This window comes from Brassica napus, chromosome A2 (assembly GCF_020379485.1).
Source record: "Brassica napus cultivar Da-Ae chromosome A2, Da-Ae, whole genome shotgun sequence".
NCBI lineage: Eukaryota > Viridiplantae > Streptophyta > Magnoliopsida > Brassicales > Brassicaceae > Brassica > Brassica napus.
In genome coordinates this window covers 27,387,976-27,410,063 of record NC_063435.1, presented here as the reverse complement: position 1 = coordinate 27,410,063, position 22,088 = coordinate 27,387,976, and the positions used below count along the sequence as shown (strand labels likewise).

The 22,088-nt window shown below is 36.9% G+C and overlaps 4 protein-coding genes across 4 annotated transcripts; 1 reads left to right on the top strand and 3 right to left on the bottom strand.

The window, feature by feature from the left end:
- Window positions 1-1,299: 1,299 nt before the first annotated feature.
- On the bottom strand, window positions 1,300-3,469 carry LOC106382667. The gene is made up of 6 exons (XM_013822708.3): window positions 3,190-3,469; window positions 2,994-3,120; window positions 2,739-2,911; window positions 2,131-2,410; window positions 1,699-1,865; window positions 1,300-1,610 (listed from the first exon to the last, which is right to left on the bottom strand). The coding sequence occupies exons 1-6, from the start codon at window positions 3,332-3,334 to the stop codon at window positions 1,447-1,449; spliced, it is 1,056 nt and encodes a 351-aa protein (XP_013678162.2). The 5' UTR covers window positions 3,335-3,469; the 3' UTR covers window positions 1,300-1,446.
- Window positions 3,470-4,787: 1,318 nt separating this feature from the next.
- LOC125580902 (elongation factor 2) lies at window positions 4,788-8,304 on the bottom strand. Its single transcript, XM_048746164.1, has 4 exons — window positions 8,134-8,304; window positions 7,739-7,779; window positions 7,575-7,662; window positions 4,788-7,474 (listed from the first exon to the last, which is right to left on the bottom strand). Exons 2-4 carry the CDS (start codon window positions 7,739-7,741, stop codon window positions 5,034-5,036), a joined length of 2,532 nt encoding a protein of 843 aa, XP_048602121.1. The 5' UTR covers window positions 7,742-7,779; window positions 8,134-8,304; the 3' UTR covers window positions 4,788-5,033.
- A 5,243-nt stretch (window positions 8,305-13,547) lies between these two features.
- On the top strand, window positions 13,548-15,471 carry LOC125580899 (PHD finger protein ALFIN-LIKE 4-like). Its single transcript, XM_048746160.1, has 5 exons — window positions 13,548-13,779; window positions 13,877-13,909; window positions 14,429-14,657; window positions 14,737-14,872; window positions 14,947-15,471. The coding sequence occupies exons 1-5, from the start codon at window positions 13,683-13,685 to the stop codon at window positions 15,214-15,216; spliced, it is 765 nt and encodes a 254-aa protein (XP_048602117.1). The 5' UTR covers window positions 13,548-13,682; the 3' UTR covers window positions 15,217-15,471.
- Window positions 15,472-16,510: 1,039 nt separating this feature from the next.
- Window positions 16,511-20,109, bottom strand: LOC106382673 (25S rRNA (cytosine-C(5))-methyltransferase NSUN5-like). The gene is made up of 13 exons (XM_048746159.1): window positions 19,829-20,109; window positions 19,675-19,733; window positions 19,311-19,361; window positions 19,098-19,233; window positions 18,925-19,010; window positions 18,680-18,778; window positions 18,420-18,473; window positions 18,169-18,313; window positions 17,937-17,998; window positions 17,377-17,470; window positions 17,218-17,295; window positions 16,989-17,150; window positions 16,511-16,908 (listed from the first exon to the last, which is right to left on the bottom strand). The coding sequence occupies exons 1-13, from the start codon at window positions 20,067-20,069 to the stop codon at window positions 16,700-16,702; spliced, it is 1,476 nt and encodes a 491-aa protein (XP_048602116.1). The 5' UTR covers window positions 20,070-20,109; the 3' UTR covers window positions 16,511-16,699.
- Window positions 20,110-22,088: the final 1,979 nt, after the last annotated feature.

The following is a 22,088-nucleotide window of genomic DNA, read 5'->3' as shown; positions in this document are numbered from 1 at the left end:
CCAGAAGCACGCATTCACCCTACATTCCATGTCTCTCAACTCAAGAAAGCCGTGGGCGAGGAGCTGACTCCGGTCTCTTTACCGCCACAGCTCACGGTGGAGGGGGTCTTGGAAGCGCAACCAGAACGAGTGCTTGACGCGCGCACTCATCCAACGTCGGGACAGCGTGAAGTCTTGATTAAATGGGTAGGTTTACCAGAGGCTGACTGCACGTGGGAGGGAGCAGAGGCAATGGCTAAGCAGTTTCCTACACTTGACCTTGAGGACAAGGTCAGTTTCAATGGCGGCGGTAATGATACGTATGAGGCTCGCAGGCCTCCTATCCTTTACCAATATCACAGAAAGAATAAGAAGGGCGCGGCTCCAACTTGATAGGGAAGCGGCTGATTCTAGAAGGTGAGGTGGCACTTATCTAGAAGGGGAATCTTTGAATAACCACTTGAGGGGAACATCACACGTACCGGAGGGAACATCGCACGTACGAGCCTAACAGAATGCGAGTGACGTGTTATCTTTTACGCTTATCTTATTTATATGACTATGAACATGAGAAATGGTATCGAGTGTTTGAGTCGATCATAGTGTAGGAGCTGAGAAACCTCCTGTGAAACTTTCTCTGGGGTTGTAAACACTTGATCGATTGATTCAATAATACACTTGTTTTCTCTAGATCATTGTTTTTATTTCTTCTCGTAACAAATAGCCGATGACTCAAGTGAGAGGTCTGGGCTAGAGTTCGAAGTAAAGATTGTCTGGAAATATGAGGTTATCTCCTGAATAATGTGTGTTTCCTCATAGAAGACAGTACCAACAGAGTTCTCTAGTACAAAAATACGATTTCTAGCTCGTTTTCCTTTACAAATTGTGTGAAAGTACCCTGAATTCCTATCACCAGCTGCAAGCCACATTAGTCTTCTCCTCTGTTTTCAGAATTCTTCTTCATCCTTGTAAGCTCTGAGGAGTTCCCCGTTGAGGTGTGAGATAAGGGAGTCGTTCTCTGTTGGGTCCGACATTGCAGTTTCCACTTCCCCTTTTAGCCTCTCAATGTGTATTCTGCTGTTAGTAGCTTGTTTCTTACTCCAGGCAGAGATCGCAAAGCGGCATATGGTTAATTATCTATATAACCAGTATCCCAAAAATCAAGTAAATGAGGCGTTCAATAGGAGACTAGTGATTAGGCGGGCGGTGCGCGGTTTACATAATTGGGCGCTTACGCACTGATAAGCTACACTGATTCTTCGAACACTGCATACAACTAAACACTCCAACTTTTCCCAGCATCTGACCTTTGATAAAAACTACCAAGAGAAATACATTTCATTGATAACAAAGTAGAAAACAAAACATGGAGCACAAGCATTGAAAACTTCGTCTTATTACAAATTCATCAAACGTCTCTTTTATTCATAAAGTTTGTTTCATCCATGACAAAACAAGTAGAGATCACTAAACGGAGACGATGTTGGTCACAGAGACCTTAACCATTTCAGCTTCAAAGATGATAGCATCATTCACCAAATACCCTTTGGATGCATCGTTTAAATCTGCTAACAATATGATATTGTTTACTCCCACGCCATAACCGCTTCGAATAGGGTACCAAGCTGCAGCTGAAAAAAAAATCATATCAACTATTAGTTTCGCTATTACTTTTTTTTCTCTTGGACAGAAACATTTTATTTTGTTATGTTTTCTTACAATATATTTGTCTATGGTTGGTGCTTCGTTGATTCTTTAAGCGCAGATTAACCGCTCCCCAAGTGTTTGTAGCGACTGCGTTTGGCCCAAAGCCTTGAGCAAATAAGAAGATTGGAAGTGCATGTGGTCTTCCTCCTCCATCTCCTTTCGGGTTAAACCCTAATCTCCTGATTATACATTAACCAAAAGATTGCTAGTTATTACCAACGTTCTAAAAATCGGCATATACAGCGCTTACACTGCACCTATACGACAAATAGGTCATAAATAAAATGATTTTTCTAAAACATTTTTTTTAAATCGGTTTGGATGGTACCTATACACTTGTCTAGGCGCTAATCATCGGTCTAGCAATTTTAGAACATTGGTTACTACACTTGGTCACTGCATGAATTAGAATGACATTTGCATGCTTTGAGATCAAGTACTAACCAGTATCGGTCTCCAACGAGAAAATCAGCAGAATAGTAGAATTTATCTTCCAAGTTGGAGAAACGAAGTATCTTCCAAGTAAACACATTGTCTGGAGGGTTTGATATGAACGTCACTTTCTCTTGTACCTCGGCTGGTTTAACTATGAGGATCTCAGCACCAAAAGAGCAAGTGTCCTGCACAATGTACCCTTCGTTGGTGTTCTCGAATGTTGAAAGAGCAATCAATTGTCCAAATCCCGACTCTTTTTTCACTCCATTGAATCGCTTCAATGCCCCATCTACGATCCACAATCAACTCAGGTTAATAAACTAATTTATACCAAGTTAACAATTTCCAAATAGATGTATAAAACAAAGTATGAAAATCCAAAGGAGGATGAATGATGACAATATATCCAGGACCGATCATGAGCATAAGGATTAAACATTTGCATCGGCCCCCAAAATTTAATTAATTAATATGTATAAATCATTCTGCCCGTAAATTGATTAACAACACATATGTTTTAATCATTTAACCCCTAGTGTTTCAAAAAAAAAAACATTTAACCCTTAATGTGTAATTGCTTTAAGCCCCATAAATCTTAGGATCGGTTATGAATATACCTGTGACAGTCAAGTACTTGTTCAGCTTTGGATTGTGGACAAAGAGTTTGAGATCAACATTATTGAGTTCCCAACCAAAGGGAAGAGATTCAGTCTCTTCGATTCTCACGTAAAGTGATATATAGCCAGCTCCACCATCGTTAGCATTACCAACCACGTACAAAACTATTCTCCTGATTTATTTATTTTTGCCATGAAAATAATCTCAATTAATAAATAAGCTAAATAAATGAAAAGAATGTAAAGATCTTTTACCATTTGTAACCAGCAGCTTCAAAAACAGAGGACTCGTAGGGTTCGCCTCTTCCTTTAATGACGGAGTAGCCAGCTATTGTCACTATCTTACTCGATGGTCGCTCGTCTCTCAACACTCTTGTCACTCCTACAAGTAAGTTTCAATCTGTCATCAAGAAAATCAAAAGAAAAAACGGTTTCAGACAAAGAAGCTAACCAAGATTCGCGTCGAGACTGTAAGAACTGTTGTTCTCAGTTCCTCTGCCTTGCGTGACCTGTTGAATGAGGAACTCAGCTGAAGAGCAAGTGATGAAGAGAAAAGCTAGAGAAATGAAACACAAACTCCTTTGTTGACTATCCATTTTTATGTGATCTGGTTTTTGCTTTTGGGAAGGCTTTACATTTATATAGACAGACGCATCATGGCACTTATTGAACTCGTTAATTACAAATATAAAATAGTGAAAGTGGTTTCATCATGGGAAAAAAATAACATTTCTACACGTTTATTAATTAAAAGTTGAAAATTTTAAAATGATTAGGCTTCACAAGTGGGGGTTTCCTTAAAGTTTTTTCTATGGTGGCAGCTAGAGAATTGAATAAAGCATTAAAGGATGACAGCATTTTAGCTTAGATATTTAGCAGACGATTTAATCACCAATAATTGAAACCAAGTAGTGGTTGGAAAATGTTCAAAATATGATTATTTGTTTTGGCAGAACGTTTTACGTTACTTTAAATAATTGCATGATCTACTCGATGTCAAAGGTAGAGAAGACTGAGTGCAATTTATGTATTGATTTAAATTACTTTCATATTAATCAACTTTTATATAGACCAATATAAAAATAACGACTCCCACGTTCAATCCAAATGCCTTTGGACTCCACTGGGAAATGTAGAGACGACTGAGTGCAATTTATATTAAAGTTATAAGGATTCATCCAGTACGTTCAGAGGATAAGTGCATCTTTTTTTGTCTTCCCTTCAAATTAAGATTTGATTAGGAATACTTTTAACTGTTCTCTTGTAAGGAGTGGTGTGATCACTAAAATTTATACTTTCAAAAAGTTAAAATAAACATCAAATTAAAAACAGGAACACTCGCATAGTATACATATTTTGAAACTTTTAATGATCTAATGTTGAAACAAACATTTCAAAATTAAAAAAAATATTGGTCAAAATTAAAAAAAAAAACATTTCTTAATCCAGACACTGATGACTTTCCAAAGAACATGAAGACCTTGCTCTTGTAGGATGTAACATCAGCGTATTCTCCAGATTCTTCAAGACCTTTAATGTGTTAAAGAGTACTTGATTTCCAACAACAGAGAATCAAAGGGAGCCGTCCAAGATCTCCCATGAATTGCTCCACCTACTACTATTTCTAAGTGACAGAAGCAATGAACTAAAAATTTCTTGTGGCACAAGGCATTGCTAAATTTGAAAGTCCGTACTATTCGTTCGAAACAGGGTCCGTCCATGCTCTCATATCTCAACCTGATGATCATGGTTGACCTCTCGCATAAAGCTTCTTTCTAGATTTTTGTCCCTTGGTTATATAAAACAAGGTTGATGTAATCCTTAAGTTGAAACATCAATAAAAAAGGTTTTCTTCTTGCATAAACAACTTCCCAGGCCAGGAGAGATTCCAGGATTTATTTAGACGTTGATTGCTCTCAACTTATCAAACAACTAACTCATTCACAGGGCATCAATCAGCATGTCTTTCACTAACGTTACTTGGCTCGAGTCACTAGAACTGTCTGAGAACAAACTCTAGGTTGTTTCTGGCCTAATATCTTCATGTCATTGCTGGTAACAAGCTCGAATTATAACAACGTTCCAATACAAACAGGATAATAAGAGAGTTGTAGTGCAAAGAGTAAACACAGAGATAGACCAGTTCTCAACTAAAAAAAGCAAAACATTCAAGCGGACGTGGCCGCAGATAAAAGTCATATCATAACCACCAAAACAGAGTAAACAGCGAACAAAATGCAGTAGAGATGGAGAGAAAAGGGTTGACCATAGTGAGCCTTGTTGGCTGCTTGCTGCTTACAGCTTGTCTTCGAAATCAGACAATGGAGTCATCTGTTCCTTCATACCCTTCCTCTTCCTGATGTCAGCCACCAACGTTGAAGCCTGCGATCCTGCCTCCAGTGGGTCAGACGACATCATCTCCCAATGATCAAACACACACTGAGGGAAGGCCTGTCCTGAGGTTGCTGCTCTAAGCTGACTCGAGAATCCAAATGACTCAACGACTGGCAGGTACGCCTTGATGTTGTACAGCGGTGTTCCTGGCCTCTGCATCTCCTCAAACACGTGTCCACGCTTCTGATTCAGCACGCTGTAGATTCCTCCAAGAGCTCCTTCTGGTGCTTGGATCTCCACCATGTAAACCGGCTCCAACAGCCTGGGCTTGGCGGTGAGCTGCGAGGCGTAGATAACCCTCCTCGCTGTCGGGATAACCTGACCACCACCTCTGTGGATAGCATCAGAGTGGAGCACCACATCGCAAACCTCAAAGCAGATCCCTCTCATGTTCTCATCACAAAGAGGACCTTCCTTTGAAGCCCACTGGAACCCAGCAACAACAGAATCCTTGATTTCATTCAGGTATTGAACTCCCTTACACATGTCAACAACCATGTTGGGCCCTGTGGTTTCAGGTCCAAACGCCCATATCTTCTTTGCAAGATCCTTGTCCCAACCAAACTCCTCTGCCAAGATCTTGGAACGTATCTTGGGATCATCTCTTGGACCAATACGGCCGTCATCAATAGCCTCCGCAAGACCATCCTCCAAGGGCCTAGCCTCCATGTACAGACGGTTATGCTTGTTTGGTGATTTGCTCATCACGGTACGCACAGACCGCTCCAAAACAGTCTCACGGAATGAGACGACAGGGTCTGACTTGACGATCTCCGCACCACCCATGAAATCATCCTGAAGATCCTTCAAGCAAATCTCAAGATGGAGCTCTCCAGCACCAGCAACAATGTGCTCACCTGACTCCTCCATTGTGCAGACAACCATAGGATCAGACTTGGCCAGCCTCTTAAGTCCCTCAACAAGCTTGGGAAGATCAGAAGCGACCTTGCACTGAACAGCAACACGTACAACAGGGGACACAGAGAACTTCATCGCACGGATAGGATGAGCATCAACTTCTTTCTCGTTCGTCAGCGTAGCATTCTTGGTGATGAACTGATCAAGACCAACCATAGCAACGGTGTTACCACAGGGAACATCCTCAACAGTCTCTTGCCTCTTACCCATCCAGATGACAGTCCTCTGAACACTCTTGACGTAAAGATCCTTCTTCTCACCAGGAACAAAGTTGGGACCCATGATTCTGACCTTCATACCGGTGGACACCTTTCCAGAGAAGACACGACCAAAAGCAAAGAATCTCCCCTTGTCTGAGGCAGGAATCATCTTAGAAACATAGAGCATGAGAGGGCCATTAGGATCACAGTTTCTGATGGCAGTGGCGTACTGATCATCGAGAGGACCTTCATAGAGATTCTCAACACGGTACCTCTGTGCAGTGTGGGGCGACGGAAGGTGAAAGATCATCATCTCAAGCAATGCGGTACTTGCAGGGAGCCAAGTCTGCATGACACGCTTCATCAAAGGCTTACCCATGAGCTCCTTCTCATCAGACTTCATCTGCACACCAAGCTTCTGCAACATAGGCCACAACTTATCCTTCTGGTCATTCATGCAAGTAGCAATGATCTGCTTGATGGGCTCATAACAGAACTGCACAAACCCACGCTTGCAAGTAGCGGACCCAGTGTTCTTGCCGCTCCACTTCCTTGTAGCAGGGTCAAAGAAATTCTCACCCCACAGCCTCTCCATCATCTTAGTCTCGTCCACACCGAACTTCGAAGCATACATCTTCGCAAAGTTGGTCAGCGTGAAAGCCCATCCATGGAGACCAGCAGAGAAGGCGACAGTTCCCTTCTCAGGGTAGACCTGAACATCACCAAGGAGAGGATCCTCATACGTCGCCATGATGACATTAGCGTTCTCAATAACCCTCTGGAACGTCTGGTAAGCCTCCTCACCATCAACCTGAAGCTCAAGGAAACACCTATCCATCTTGTTCACAGTGAGCACGGGCCTAATCCTCTCACCAAGAGCCTGACGCAGCACAGTCTCAGTCTGAACACAGACACCCTCGATACAGTCGACGACAACAAGGGCACCATCGGTGATACGGAGAGCAGCAGTGACCTCAGAGGAGAAGTCAACGTGGCCAGGAGAGTCAATGAGGTTGATAAGATACTCGTTTCCATCTCTGGCGCCAGTGAAGCTCTTCAAGGAAGCATCGGTCATCTCGTAGTAGAGAGAGATACCCGTTGACTTGATGGTGATACCACGTTCAGCCTCGTCAGCACGAGTATCAGTCATACGGACATCACCAGCAACTTCTTGGGCAATGATACCAGCAGCAGCGACCAAGGAGTCAGTGAGGGTGGATTTACCTGTCGTCAATCACAAAAATCATAAGAGAAGAGAGAACCTGAGTAACACTAGTAAAATGATTTTTTAGTCTTTGAAAAAAAAAAAAAAGACAGTAAGTACCATGGTCGACATGGGCAATAACGGACATGTTACGGATGTTGTGTTTGTAATCCATGATCCGACGAAGCTCATCGGATGTAAACTTCACCTACAAGTTAATTAATTAAAAAAAGGTTAGAGATCAACAGCAAAAAGACAAAAGTAAAGATATTAACAAGGTTTACCATTTTGACAAACTCTGATTTGTAGACACCGTACGATATGTCTGCAAATCACAGAAACAATATTAAGAATAAATTAGGCAAATGATTATGAAACGATTCAAAAAACATTTTAATACCAAAATAATCTTGAGCTAACAGACAAGTAACAGCTCATAATCAAATGGTATTTATACGGATCCTATCATCATTAAACGTTTCTATGATCAGATCTAAAGAAACGAGACAGATCGATTACCAAAAAAATAAAATAAAAAATAACAACAAAGACCATAGGGAAACAGTACACTGATCATATAAACATCTAACAGCTAAAAACTAAGCAGATTCAATACAACAATTAAAGATCGACGACAATCGGAGAAAACAATCATCGTAACAAAGAAACGGACTCTGACCTTGGAGGGGAAGGGGAGAGAGAGAGAAGAGCTTGTGAGAGAGAGGAGCTGGAGAGGAGGCGATTGATATATGCCTAGGGTTTCCCCTGCTTTTTCGCGACCCTTTGTGGCCCAATAAAAGTTTTGGCCCAATAGTTCGTTTTAAAATTTGGTTTTGAAGAATTTTTGTTTAGTTTTGTATGGAACTTTGCAGTATTAAAAGTTTATACTATTACTTAGCACATCTCCATCCCTACTCTATTTTTTCCTCTAAAATGAAGTAAAAGTGAATATGGAGTAAGGAATGCTCCAACTCAACTCCATATTTCACTCCATAATGGTATGTTGAAAAGTTTTATTCAACGGTTGAACTCATACAATTTTATGTTGATTAATATGAGAAGATGACATGGATTAATTTTCAGGCTGCAACCATGAGGTGGAAGTAGATTAAACACATTGAATCACAATGCCAATCGATTCATTCACAAGACTCCTATACAAAGCCACAAGCATCCCCGTTAGTGAACTCCTTCTTGAAGTTCAAGTTTATAATTTTTTATTATAATTTTTTATGTTTGATTTAAAAAAAAAAATCAAACTAATCGCGGACCGCCACATGTCGTGGGGTCCGCGAAACAGTGATGAACTCGCCGGAAGCAGGTTCACTGGAGAGAACTGGAGAGAGGCAGGTTCATCACTATATATTATTTTAATATTTTTCTTTTTGAGAATCTGTATAACCCCCATAAGCTCACTAATGGGGATGTTCTTAAGGCATGATTAACTCTGGTTTCTTAGCTGAGGTTCTTAATTCATGATTTGACATTTTTTTTTACATTTTTGGGTAAGAAACGGCTCTTATAACTCTTATTTAAGAGACGGTTCTTGGTTTTTCTTAGTTAAAATCTAAAGTAACCTAAAAATTACTTTTTACCCGAAGCAAACCCGAGTTAAGAGGCTGAGGTTAATCTTAACGTCTCTATGATAAACCCATCTGCTATGGCAATAGTCAACAGCGTTAATAAGCTGTTGGAAGTAGATCCTCTCCCTATCTTCCTTCAACCTCCCCTTGCTTGCCTAGATACATAGAATCAAGTCCTTATAATTCTTCAAAACCATCTTCGATGATAAAAACTGAGAAAAGCTTACAATTTTATCGAAGAGCTCTCCACCAATAACGAATTCCAAAAAAAAAGTAGATCTTAGTTTTGCTGGCCTTCACCTGAAAAAGAAGAAGAATACTATTACTATATATGTAAATTAGCCAAGGAACACTTATCTTCCCATAAACTTCAAAAGAACCTCAAGATTATTTGTATGAATCTAGAACAACAAAGCTTATAGATTCTAAGCATGAAAGCAAGTAAGATCAAAACCTCAAACATGCGGATCACTTATGTTCCCATAAATTCAAAGAATCTCTGATTGTTTGTACGAATCTACTAGAACGTGCAACAAAGCTTATAGATTTCTAAACATTGAAGCAAAGAGTAAAAGAAGAAGGGAAACTAGATTAAGAACCTCAAGCATACGGATCACATTGGGGTACTGCTTGATGAGTTTCACATTACTCGAGAAGCCATCCTCGTGTGGGGAGAGAGAGAGAGAGAGAGAGAGAGAGAGAGAGAGAGAGAGAGAGAGAGAGAGAGAGAGAGAGAGAGAGAGAGAGAGAGAGAGAGAGAGAGAGAGAGAGAGATACTTTCTGATTAGTCCGAGGATAGGTATCTAATTAAGTTTAAATTCCTTTGATTAATTAACGTAGAAGTACTAATTTTGATCTTTAATTTGTGTGGGAGCAGATTAGGTCTTAGACTTTATGCATGTTAATAATAAGGTCAGTGTGGACCACGCCATATCTATCAGATATATGCTTGAGGGCTATTTTGGATTTCAAATTTTCATATACATATGTATGTTATATACGTGTGTAGCCTTATCTCATAAAGGAAGGAGAAAGCCAAAACCCGTCAATGTTATAGACAGGCCATTCTCACATTTTCCGTCAGAGCCAGTGGCGGAGCCACATTGTGTGAGAGGGGGGCATTTGCCCCCAACAACTTTTTAAAATTCCATGTAAATCTCTCAATAAATTCAATATGCCCCCATTGTTTTGATCAAATATACTTCTAATCCATCAACTAACTTTACTCATGCCCCCAACAAAAAAAATATCTGCCTCCGCCCCTGGTCAGAGCCATGGCATAATCCACCGGCAAGCAAAAGAGAGACAGTTTAAACGCCTTTTCCCATTAAATTTAGCACACATCGATGCACAGATTTTGCAGAAACCACCAAAATTCTTCTTCTTTTTTTCTTTCATATATTCATAGGGTCCCTTGCACACATAATATAATTACGAAAATGAAACCACATTAAAGCGTAAAAGGAGAAAACGTTGTATTCTAGCCAACGGCCTCTTCTTTAAATCTACGTGGTTTCTTCAGTAATTATGGAGACTGAAAGCTTCCAAGTGTATGTCATTCAACCGTAGCATATTCTTGTTTTCTACACCGAACAGTTATGTAAGAAACGTTACTTAACTTTAACGACAAAAACTTTTAAGTATACAAATCAACTCAAAAGTAGTATATATACAAGTTATATGCTCATTAATTTAATCTAAGTATAATAGAAAAAAGCAAATTAGGTTTACGCTAATTAATGAATTAAAAATATTTTTTTTTAAACATGAAGGCTATAAAGCGATAAAAAAACAAAATGTAAACACGTTGTAGCAAGAAAAACATCTTATCTCGAAAGAGGGATTTTCACCGATCTCAACAAGCTTCCCAAACGGCGAGCCTCTGATGGTATCTAGTTCTTCGGGATCGAGAGCGTTGAGTATTTGCCTAATGACATAGGGTTTGTGGTACGACATTACCCTAACTCCGACTGGTTCATGGCCTACCGCAAAAATCTGGTCCGGAATGCGGAGAGGTGCAGTTGAGTGTTCGTCTCCTTCCATTTGATGACTGGATTTGCAGAAACTAGGGTTTGGTTCTGGATTTCAATGATATTGAGAAGAGAGATATAGAAGATAGTAGTCGGATAATGAGATATCTTTCGGAAATTGGAGATACTATTGGAGAAGAGGAAGATTTACTAAATCTACTAGTATCGCTTTAGCATTAAGGACTGAAAAAATCCAGAGTTAAGTACTCCATATCTTTTATCTAGGTTTTGCATTCTCATGCCGAATGAGACGATATAGGGGTAGCAGCGTCTAAGAAAATTATAAACAGTGACCGGAAAGGTGTCTTTTGGTAGAATGTTAAATATCGTATAAGTCGTTGGTAGACGTCCTAATTTCTCAAAATTAAATAATTATTTTTAAAAAAATATATATAACCCGTGGGTCCTGCGGGTTACCCGTAGAATTAAACGGGGCAGGTGCGGGTATAAATATATTTGTTCGCGGATTGTGCAGATCGGATATTTTGACAAAAAAAAAATTTGAAACCTGCAGGTCAGCAGGGCGGGTTTGATCCGCAATCCAGCCCTAATAACAAGCTTCTGACTTTGACGTGATTCCTTTATTATCATTAGCAGGCTCATCTCTAAAATATTTTGGGCCGGAAACCCAAAAACTATAAATTAAGGAAAATGAGTGGCCGAAAAAGTACTAACAAATTCAAGTCCTACAACTCTAAATATTTCAGAGTCATTTACCAACAAAGATACAAGGGATTTTGGTAAATGAAACCCCAAAATTCTACTTACTGTAAACATGATCGAAAACACATGTTTCTATGGCTTTCTTTCAGGGATGGTACCTAGATACCAAATTAATTATATAATTATTCAAAGGGTATAAACGATATTAGCTATTCTAAATTTTAAAGTGAGCGATCGGATGCAAAAAATTATTTCGTAAATAATAGTATAGATCTTGAGAATATTCTATCCCTTTTTCTGTTATTCTGTTTTATCTTGTTTACAAGGAAAAATATCATGTATTGAAGGTAAGTATCACATTGATTTATTTCCTGATAAAACACTCCCAGTTTTTTTATGACTGAATCATAAATTTATCATATTTATAAAAGATATTTGTTTACTATTACTTTTTTTTTCTTTTTGCTATTTTTGTTTTACTTCTTAGTTAGATGTAAGTATGGTAATTGAGATTTGCTTTCAATAATATGAAAAGCTTATGCATTTTTGGGAAAAGAAAAAATAAAAAGAAGTATATTTTTCTTTTAACAAAATTTATAATTAAAAAGAAATAATTTTCCCAAAGGAAATTTATATTTATTTTAAAGTAACATACTAAACAATAAGAATATGTCAAAAATGAATTGGTAAGTGAGATTTGTTTTCAATGTGAAAAGAAACATTTATATGTGTGAAGATAAACATTTATATATATATATATATGTGTGTGTATATATATATTTAAAACTGGATAATAATAATAAAGAAAAATAAGCATTTTGAGAAAAAAATATCAAAGAAAAAAATCAAGATCTACCAAATAAAAGTTACATTTTGTTTAAAATTAATAAATATATCAATTTAAATATTGAATACATGTCAAATTTATTTAACTAATTGACATCCCTTACAATTTTTATTAGTAATATAGTGAGATTTTATTTTATTTTTTGAAATAGAAAAAATTATAAGAATCTTAAGTAATTTTAGTGAACAAAATTTGAAACTAATAAATAGACTAATTTAACAGTTAAACTTGTTATTCTTCCATCTTGTAAACGCAAATGAACATAGGATTTTGATAAAAGAAATTAAGAAACTGCTATTTAATAGTCGAATATATCTTTCAAATACCATATTAACCAACACAATTTGTTAAATAGTACTTTGTTGGAAAAACGGCAGTTGGAAATATTGTTTCGTCAACAAATAAAACTTGGCGCGAAAACTATTTGAATTTCAAACTTTCCGTTAACTACTATTTTAAAAGAAAAAAGGAAACTACTAAAAACAAAACAAAAACCGTTATGAAACTGTACATTACCATAAAAAAATTGGCGCGAAAGAACACAAGATTTCGATAATCTAATAGAACATCTCCAAACACAAAAGATAAAACACAGAAAACACACTACCATTAGGAATGTTTTCTACTCGACTACGATCAAATTTTTTTTAACTAGATAGCGATATATAGTGAAGTAATCGATTTCAAAACGGTAACGACCAAAACCGCATTGCATCGTAGCTAACAGTAATAAAAACTTCTATATACGTTTTGTTACTATTAAAACTGTACGGCAGTTGTTTCGTGTGTTACCGTTCGGACCCGAAAAGCGCTTAAAACACAACCGTGAGGCGCCGGAGACACCGCCGGCTGTCAGTCAATGCCTTAAAACAAATCAGCAAAGCCACGCGTCAAGACTTTACAGGTTTGTAGTGTAACGCCTATCGTGCTTGCTCCCACATCAGATTCGTCCTCTCATCTGCGGACTCCTCATCTTATTTAATCCGCTTCATCGTCCTCTGGGTCCCCTCATTCTCGCAACACAATTTTCAGAGCCAAGTCAAAGGCTTCTGTCTTCTGTCTTCTTCTTCTCTCGGTGAAGAACACAAGCTGTTCTGTAAGAATTATGAACAGAGATGGCGCGTACAACCCACGCACTGTGGAGGAGGTTTTCAGAGATTATAATGGGCGTAGGAATGGCATGATTAAGGCTTTAACCACCGGTAAAACATTGGTTTCATCAACACTTTACTTTCCCTTTGTTTTGTCTTTTTTTTTTCTCCTCTGTTTTCTCAATTTTTTTATTTGGTTTTCTCGCAGATGTTCATGAGTTCCACCGCCTTTGTGATCCCGGTGAGTGTTCCCTTCATAGATTTGTTCTCCGACGATGGAAAGTCTCTGTTTTTTCAAAGTATTGAATTGTCTTTGTTGTGGTTTGTTTTGATGGTTTCTCTTCTCTGTTTTTTAGTAAAGTGTTGATTTTTATTTGACTTGACTCAATTGAAACAAGAAAAAGTTTGTTCCTTTCTGTGATTTCATGATTTGGGTTACCTTATAGTTTGTCTTGTGGGTTCACCATTGTGGTTGTAATAGAGATGTTTTTGAGTTGTATAGAAACAGGGGAGAGAGAACAGAGACTGCTCTTTGATTCTGTTTGTTGTTCTTAGTGTTTGATCATTGCTTTTGATTTTGATCAATGATTTTTGATTGTGCTTTAGATTTGGTGTTTTTGATGCTCTTGTATGAGATTTTTAATTTGTGACATCATAAATGTTTTAAAAAAATGATAATGGCTTGTCCTTAATTTTATAGATCTTTCATGTTTAGAGATGTAATGGCTTGTCCTTAATTTTTTGCTTTGTGGGATTATAGAGAAGGAGAACTTGTGCCTTTATGGGCTCCCTAGTGAGGACTGGGAAGTGAATCTACCAGCTGAAGAGGTTCCCCCTGAGCTCCCAGAGCCTGTTTTGGGTATCAACTTCGCCCGAAACGGGATGCTGGAGAAGGACTGGCTGTCCCTCGTCGCTGTCCACAGTGACGCATGGCTTATGGCAGTTGCTTTCTTTTTCGGAGCCAGGTTTGGCTTTGACAAAGCTGATAGGTAATGTCTCTCTTCTTATCTTCGTCTCTCTATGTTCTTGTAGTGTGATTGATGTTTTTTTCCAACCTTTTTGTTGCAGGAAACGCCTCTTCAATATGGTGAACGACCTGCCAACGGTTTTCGAGGTTGTGACTGACTTTCTTGCTAGGAAACTGTCAAAGGAGAAATACTCTGTTTCCAACAACAGCAGCAACAGATCCAAATCAAACTCCAAGGTAAAGTGTTTTTTTTTTTTAATGGCATGAACACTTGTATTGTCCATCTAACTAAAACCTTTGTCCCTTTACAGCGAGGAGGATCAGAGGCTCGGCCCATCGCAAAGCCAGCGCCCAAAGAGGAAGAGGAGGAGGAAGAGGAGAATGATGATGATGATGAGGAAGGTGATACAGCGTGTGGGGCATGTGGTGAGACCTATGCACGTGATGAGTTCTGGATCTGCTGTGACATGTGTGAGAATTGGTTCCATGGGAAGTGCGTGAAGATAACGCCGGCCAGGGCTGAGCACATCAAGCAGTATAAGTGCCCATCTTGCAGCAACAACAAGAGGGGTCGGTCCTAAATTGATTTTTAACTGCCGCCTCTGTGTATTTGATGAACAGCCTTCTAACTGTTTTGGTTAGATTTTTATTTGTTGGTAAAAGACCTCATCTCATTTGGTTATCTTAGGCGTAAGTTAGCCTCTTCTTTTCTGCCTTCTTAGGAAGACATTTATTTATCATTTATACAAGTGGGGTTTCATCCTTACTCTCTGTTTATGTGTTGTCTTTTAGAGAGGAAAACATTTTTAAACTCAATCAAAATGTCATGTTATCCATTACGTTTCTTCATTTTAACAAAGGAAACATAAAAACTCAAGACTAGGAATTGTGGCTAGGCGCTTCAAGGATTCTTAGGTTGTGATCACTGTTGTTGCGAGCCAGGATGCTTCCAACTTCCAAGCAAAGATGTCCCAAAGGTCTTCGTAGACACTTGTTTCCTTGTTTTGAGGACTATGATAGGGTAAAGAGAGGTGGATACATCGGAGAAGAGAGCAGCGCCGAGGAAGAAAAACCTTGATTTATCAAAGCATTTGCTAAGCTACTTCCTTAGGCATATATGTACCTAGGCATGGGTATTTTACCTGATGATACTCTACCTGAACCCGAAGCTAAAAACTCTATTCGAAATGAAGTAGCAAAATAGCTAAACGAATATTGGGTTAGTAGAAATTGTATATCCGAATCTAAATCCGAATTAGAAGTATCCGAAGATGACAAACATATGTATACTTAATACTATACTCCTAGTTTAATTCTCTCGTATTATTTAAACTATTTATATTGATGTTGCGTATGGTTCAAGATCAAATAACATACATATAATTGCGGACAAAGTGATTTGCTATTCATTTAAAATACATGTCAAACTTCTTTTTTCATGCATAACAAAGATGATCTAAAATCTCAAAACATAATCAAATTAGCGTCTTTCTATTTTTGAAATTTTATCTATAAACCTGTTAATCGTCAAATTTATTAAATAATAGAAAATTAGTTAAGTTAACGGTAAATTCAACATTGAGCAATGAAGAATTTGAACTTTTTTCAAAACCTAAATATCCAAACCTGACCCGAAATAACCGAACTCGGATTAAAAATATCTAAATCCAATCCAATATATAAAACAATTCAAACGGATTCTAAATCCCAATACTAAAATACCCAAAGTACCCCAAACCCGGACGCCCATGCCTATATGTACCTGAGAAGATGATGTTACTCTTTCCCCCTCTCTCATCAAAGCACCTAAACTCATAACTTTTTACTTAACCAATCTAGATTCCAACATGAACTTTTATGTAGACAAAATGCTCATAAGCGACCTAAAGAGGTTGACCTCAATACTCAATATTCAATGAAGATCACAGTGAGCTAAGAAAGAGGTGAATGGATTGTTTGATTGACGACTAGTGTATAAAATGATGTTCCGTTTACAAAAAAAAAGTTTCTTCATTCTTTGAAAAAAGGGACTTGGTCTTCTGAGTTGGTACTTAATATGGAGTTTCACCTCCTGGACCCGTGCAACCTCCCATTCCAAGCTCTGAAGAACACTTTGGGCCAAAGAAATGGATAAAACCTTTTGCGTCTTCCTCTACATTCTCCTTCTGGAAGCTCAGACGCTTTTGGATTATCAAGGTTGTTTGTCTTGGTGAACAAAGCGATGAAGAACCCTTCTTTATCCTCCACCGGATCCATCCTGAGTAAATGCTCAGCTGCAAGCCAAAGCCAACATGATCAACTTGTTAGAGAAACCAGAGCCAATCAGGTGAGTTGAAAGGGAGATGATACTTACATCCTGCGAATACAGGGAGACCGCGACGCTGCCACTGAGGAAAAGGGGTAGCGAGTTTGAAGCCCAAGGATGAAGCCAGAGGTAATAGAGAAGAAACCACATCTTCGTTTTCTATCTGGTGGATGGAGCATGTGCTGTATACTACTCTCTCAACCTGTGGAACTACAAGTGCATATAGGCATGAGATGAATACTAATTCAACATACATGAGAGAAGTATGTAAACTCACAGGAGAGTGCATGAGCAAGAGCCTTCTTCTGGAAAACAGCGAGTTTGTGGAGTCTTATGGAGTCATAGTTCGTGTTATCTACATGGAGAAGTGTCTTAAAGGTTCAGTCATCATGTAACATAACACCACACATACACACACAGAAGAATCAGTTGAAACCTGCTGCTGTTGAATGAGAAGGAAGAAGATGGTCCAGACGATCTGTAACGGTTCCAGAGCCAGAGCAAGAAGGATCCAACAATATAGCTCGAACCTGCCATAATCAGCCACACGTTATTACACAGGAGTAACTGGACTCTAGACAATAAGTTTAAATGGTTACTATTGTTCATTTCAGAGAGTGACTTGCTACACGTCACACTACAAAACAGAAGAAAATTGCACTCAGACAACATTTTTTTTTCTAATTGCAAGATCTAAGATCAAGAAATTCTTTTAAAATAGATAACCATGCCACATAATTAAGCAATGTTCAAGAAATCGTTAACAGGTAGTTAGACATTTTATATGAGATTAGTGATTAGGCGAGCAATTAAATTTTTTGAGTGCCTAGTCCAAAATTTTAAAATCGGTCTAAGAAATCTCTATATCCGATTTGCCACTAATTGAATGTATAGACCGGTTTTTAGAATACTGGAAGTAAGTAATGTTTATGAAGCCTTTGTAGACCTGATTTGCCTAGACCGGTTTTTAGAATACTGGAAGTAAGTAATGTTTACCTTGGCAAAAGAAGGATCTGCCGGATTTAGACTCAGGAAATCACCATGAAAGACATCAATATCTACAACTTGTGGTTAAGCAAAGCAATCATGGACAGACATGACTTGGGATGTTAGAAGCATTTATCTAATCAGATCTGTTCTTTAATTCCATGTAATTAACTCACTAGGAACAAAACTATCGAACATAAGCTAAAAGAGTATACTCTATAAGAAGGCAAAATAAGGATACTGGTAGCACCAGACAGCTTAATAGTCTGTTCCAAACGCTTTACTCGTTCTTCATTTAGCTCACATGCTATGATTTTTCCTTGTCCTTTCATAAGAGAAGCAAGATGAACAGTTTTGTTGCCTGGAGCTGAACAGGCATCAATAACCTTCACAAACAATACAAAATTTAGCATGGTAACTAGGCAGACACAAGGGAGAATAAGTGCATTGACAACCACTAAATGAAAAGTGAGGGTGAGAACTGTGGCCTACCTCCCATCCTGCTTCTGGCTGCAGTGCTGCTGCTACCATTGAACTTCCCTTTCCCTATCATTCGAAGCAATAAATTATCAGCAAAATAAACTATATATATATATCAATTTTCAAAAAACCGCTAGTCGTTTTATTATGAAATTATTGATTAGGCGGGTGTCTAGATCGGTTTTTTTGAATGTCAAGACCAATTACTTCAAAAAAAAAAGGAAACACTGCTATATATTAAACATAATTTACAAAGATCTTTCACTGTTTACCTGCAAAAATATACGCCCATTCATAACCAACGGATGAGCATGCAAATCGCTGCCAGGTGGCATCACCAACAAGTCAGGAACTGTCTCATCCTTCTGCACCTATTTCATATTGAAAAGAAAAAAAAGTGAACTCCTTCCAACAATCACTGAATTTAACATCTTCCTTCTTATGTTAAAACTAACTAAACAAACAGACCTCTAGCACACTAGCATTCACCAAAGTTTATTAAAAACCTGGTACGTACCTTATACAGTTTCTCCAGCTCCTTCACTGCTGAATCTACATCCATCTTAAGTGTATTTACACGAACATAACGTTGCTTTATATGACCTGCATCCAATTATCCAAATCAATAAACAGAATAAAACACGCAAAAGACAAAAACAGGTAACACGTTGATGCTAGTGTATCATATACCATTAAGCTGAGAAAGATCCAGCAACTCTTCAACGCTTTTAACTTTCTTCCTCACTAAAAGCGTGGCTAAACCTGACAGTAGAGCATCTTTACGCCGCATGAGAAACTTCTCAGCATCACCAATCGATGGAGTCTCCTGCAATCAAAAGAAGCTCCACTGAGAAAACCAAAACATAGAACTAGACTGTATAGAAGCTCTCAAAAAGGTATTACCTTGCCGAAAAGGATATCATAGCAAATGATGTAGACCAATGGCTCTTGCCTCTACAAACAAAAAGAACAAAACTAAGCATTTACAGCAATGTTCAAAAAACCGTTAGCTTTACAGAGGATTAGCTACTAGGCGGATTTTTAGAAGCTTTAGCTAAGCATATCGTCAATTAATATTGATATAATTTATATATATTTCACGATTATATTAAATATTTTTGAAAAATAATTAGATATACAAAAAAAATGGACAAATTTATGGATTTCGTTAAACAAATTTAGACCAATTTAAACTAATTTAAACCGAATTTAAACGATTTAAACCGATTTGAATAGCATAAATTGGTTTTATTAACCTACACATTACCTTCCATTTGCTATTCAACACGTTAGCGATTTCAAGAACATCCTTTATCACATCAAGATCTGCATACAAGACAAAGCTAGTTCAACATACACGAAGCTTCAAAATTCGATTTTGACTGTTTGGGCATTGAGCTATGAGCTTCTCTGAGACTTACACTTTAGCGTCTCGCAGACGAGAGCGAAGGTGCCGCGTTTGTTGCGTACGGAAGGGCTGAAGACGAGTGACTTTATCGAAGCGACGGCTCGGCGCTCGGCGTCGCCTCGGAGAACGGTGTGGAGGACTTTGGCCGCTTCTCTTCTGGCGTATAAAGCTGATCTCTCGGCGCCGGAGGACTGTTGTGGCTTCCGCGGCTGTCGTGTGAGTTTCGGCGGCGCGTTTGATTTGTGACGCGCCATGTTATTAACCCTCAGGGTTGAAGTTCTCTAAAACCTCTGCTTCAGGTTTAGCTCTTTAAATGCGACGGTTTAAGTAAACCGGACTAAAATTATACCGCAGTGGTTTACATGAGAATTGTGTAGAACTAATTATTCCTATTCTTTTTTTCTTTTAAATCACTTTGAAATCCCCTATATATTATTTATATATATTATTTGAGAAGCATTGCAACATTTTTTTGTAGCCATGTGTCATCACTATAATGATTCTTAGAATCCTTAGAGAAATAGGTTGGTACATCTAAATATATAATAAACTTTTTATTAAACCATAATAAATACATTATTAATGTGCTTCATTATTTCCTTAAAAAAGATTACGGAATTGCCTAATATGGCTAAAGTATATATGACAATTAATGATTTTGAATAACAAAGATTTGATAAAAATAAGTGTGTATTATAATTATATTTGTTTAATTTTAAGCTATTAAAATAAATTAAAACAATCATAGTAACCATATAATAAAAATTAAAAAAATTATATACATATTATATTTTGAATTTTTAAAAACGAGTATAAATTACTAAAACTGTTAAAAGTTTCACATTCAAATTTTGTGATCTAAGATTTAAAACTTTTGTTATGACATGATACAAATAACTAAAAAAAATATAAGTTGAGAGTCTCATTTAATAAGTATCAAAAATAAAAGATATATAAATATATGTATCATTTTAAATTAAACTATATGCCATATAAAAAATACATAAATATCTTAATTTTGAAATTTGCTTTGAACATTTTTTTGATAAAAAATTTGAAAAAAAATATTGACAACTTAATTTTTTAAAATATTATAAATTACTTAAACCATTAATCCCACAGTGAAAATTTTGTTATCACTAATTTAGAGTTTTTGTTATAACAGATACAAATGACAAAAAAATAAGCAAAAAGCATCATCTAATAAATATTAATATTAAAATATACCATATATATGTTACTATCATTTAAATTTAATTATATATCTTATCAAATAGAAAAAATATTTTTTTGATTTATAAAATTTATTTATATGTTCGCACCAATTTAATTATATAAGTAGTAGATAATGACTTTTTAATTATTCAATATATATTTATTATTTTATAATATGTTATAAACATATAATATATAAAATAATTTATATATATAATGTTCATCCCGTACAAAGCACGGATCTTAACCTAGTGAACTTATTATTCAGTGTTTAAAAAGTCCGTAGACAGTAGTTTGAGATTTAAATAGGACTAGTGCCTAGATGAATTATTCGGAACCTAGGTGAGACTTATATGTTAACAATTTTTTTTTATTTTTATATTTATATTACATATTTAAAATTTTGCGTTTAATAATAAAAAAAAATTAAAAATTATATATATTAAAAATAAATAAAAGTTAGAAAGGGAAAAGATCACTTATTTATAAATAATTAATATAGAAGATGATATTATTATATTAGTCCTAATTTGCTTTGATGTTAATTAACTGATTTAGGGCCTGACTGGTTTAAACGCAGCGGTTGTGGTTGCGGTTGCGGGAGTTTGCGGATGCGGGCGGTTGCAGTTTCTAGCGGTTTTAAGAGATTTGTATGACTGGTACTGCGGTTAAAAATTGGTGCGTTTGCGGGAGACTTATGACTGGTTAACTACCAAATGCGGTAACGGTCAAATAATAAATTAATAATATCTATATTTAATATACTTATAAAAATATCAAAAATTATAAAATTATAATAAATATAAAATTTATATTTAGAAAGTTATAATTTTAATTTTTAAAAAATTATTGAAATTATTTTTACTATAAAATTTTAGAATATTAATTAAAATATAATAGATATATTTTAGTATATTTATAATTTCAATTTTAAAATTTTTATTAAATATTTTTACTTTTGTATATATATTGTTTTTTTTAAATGAAAAAAATTTACCCTCCCGCAACCGCCCGCAACCGCAAACGCTAGCTGGAGCCAGCTTTTGAATTTATGAGGT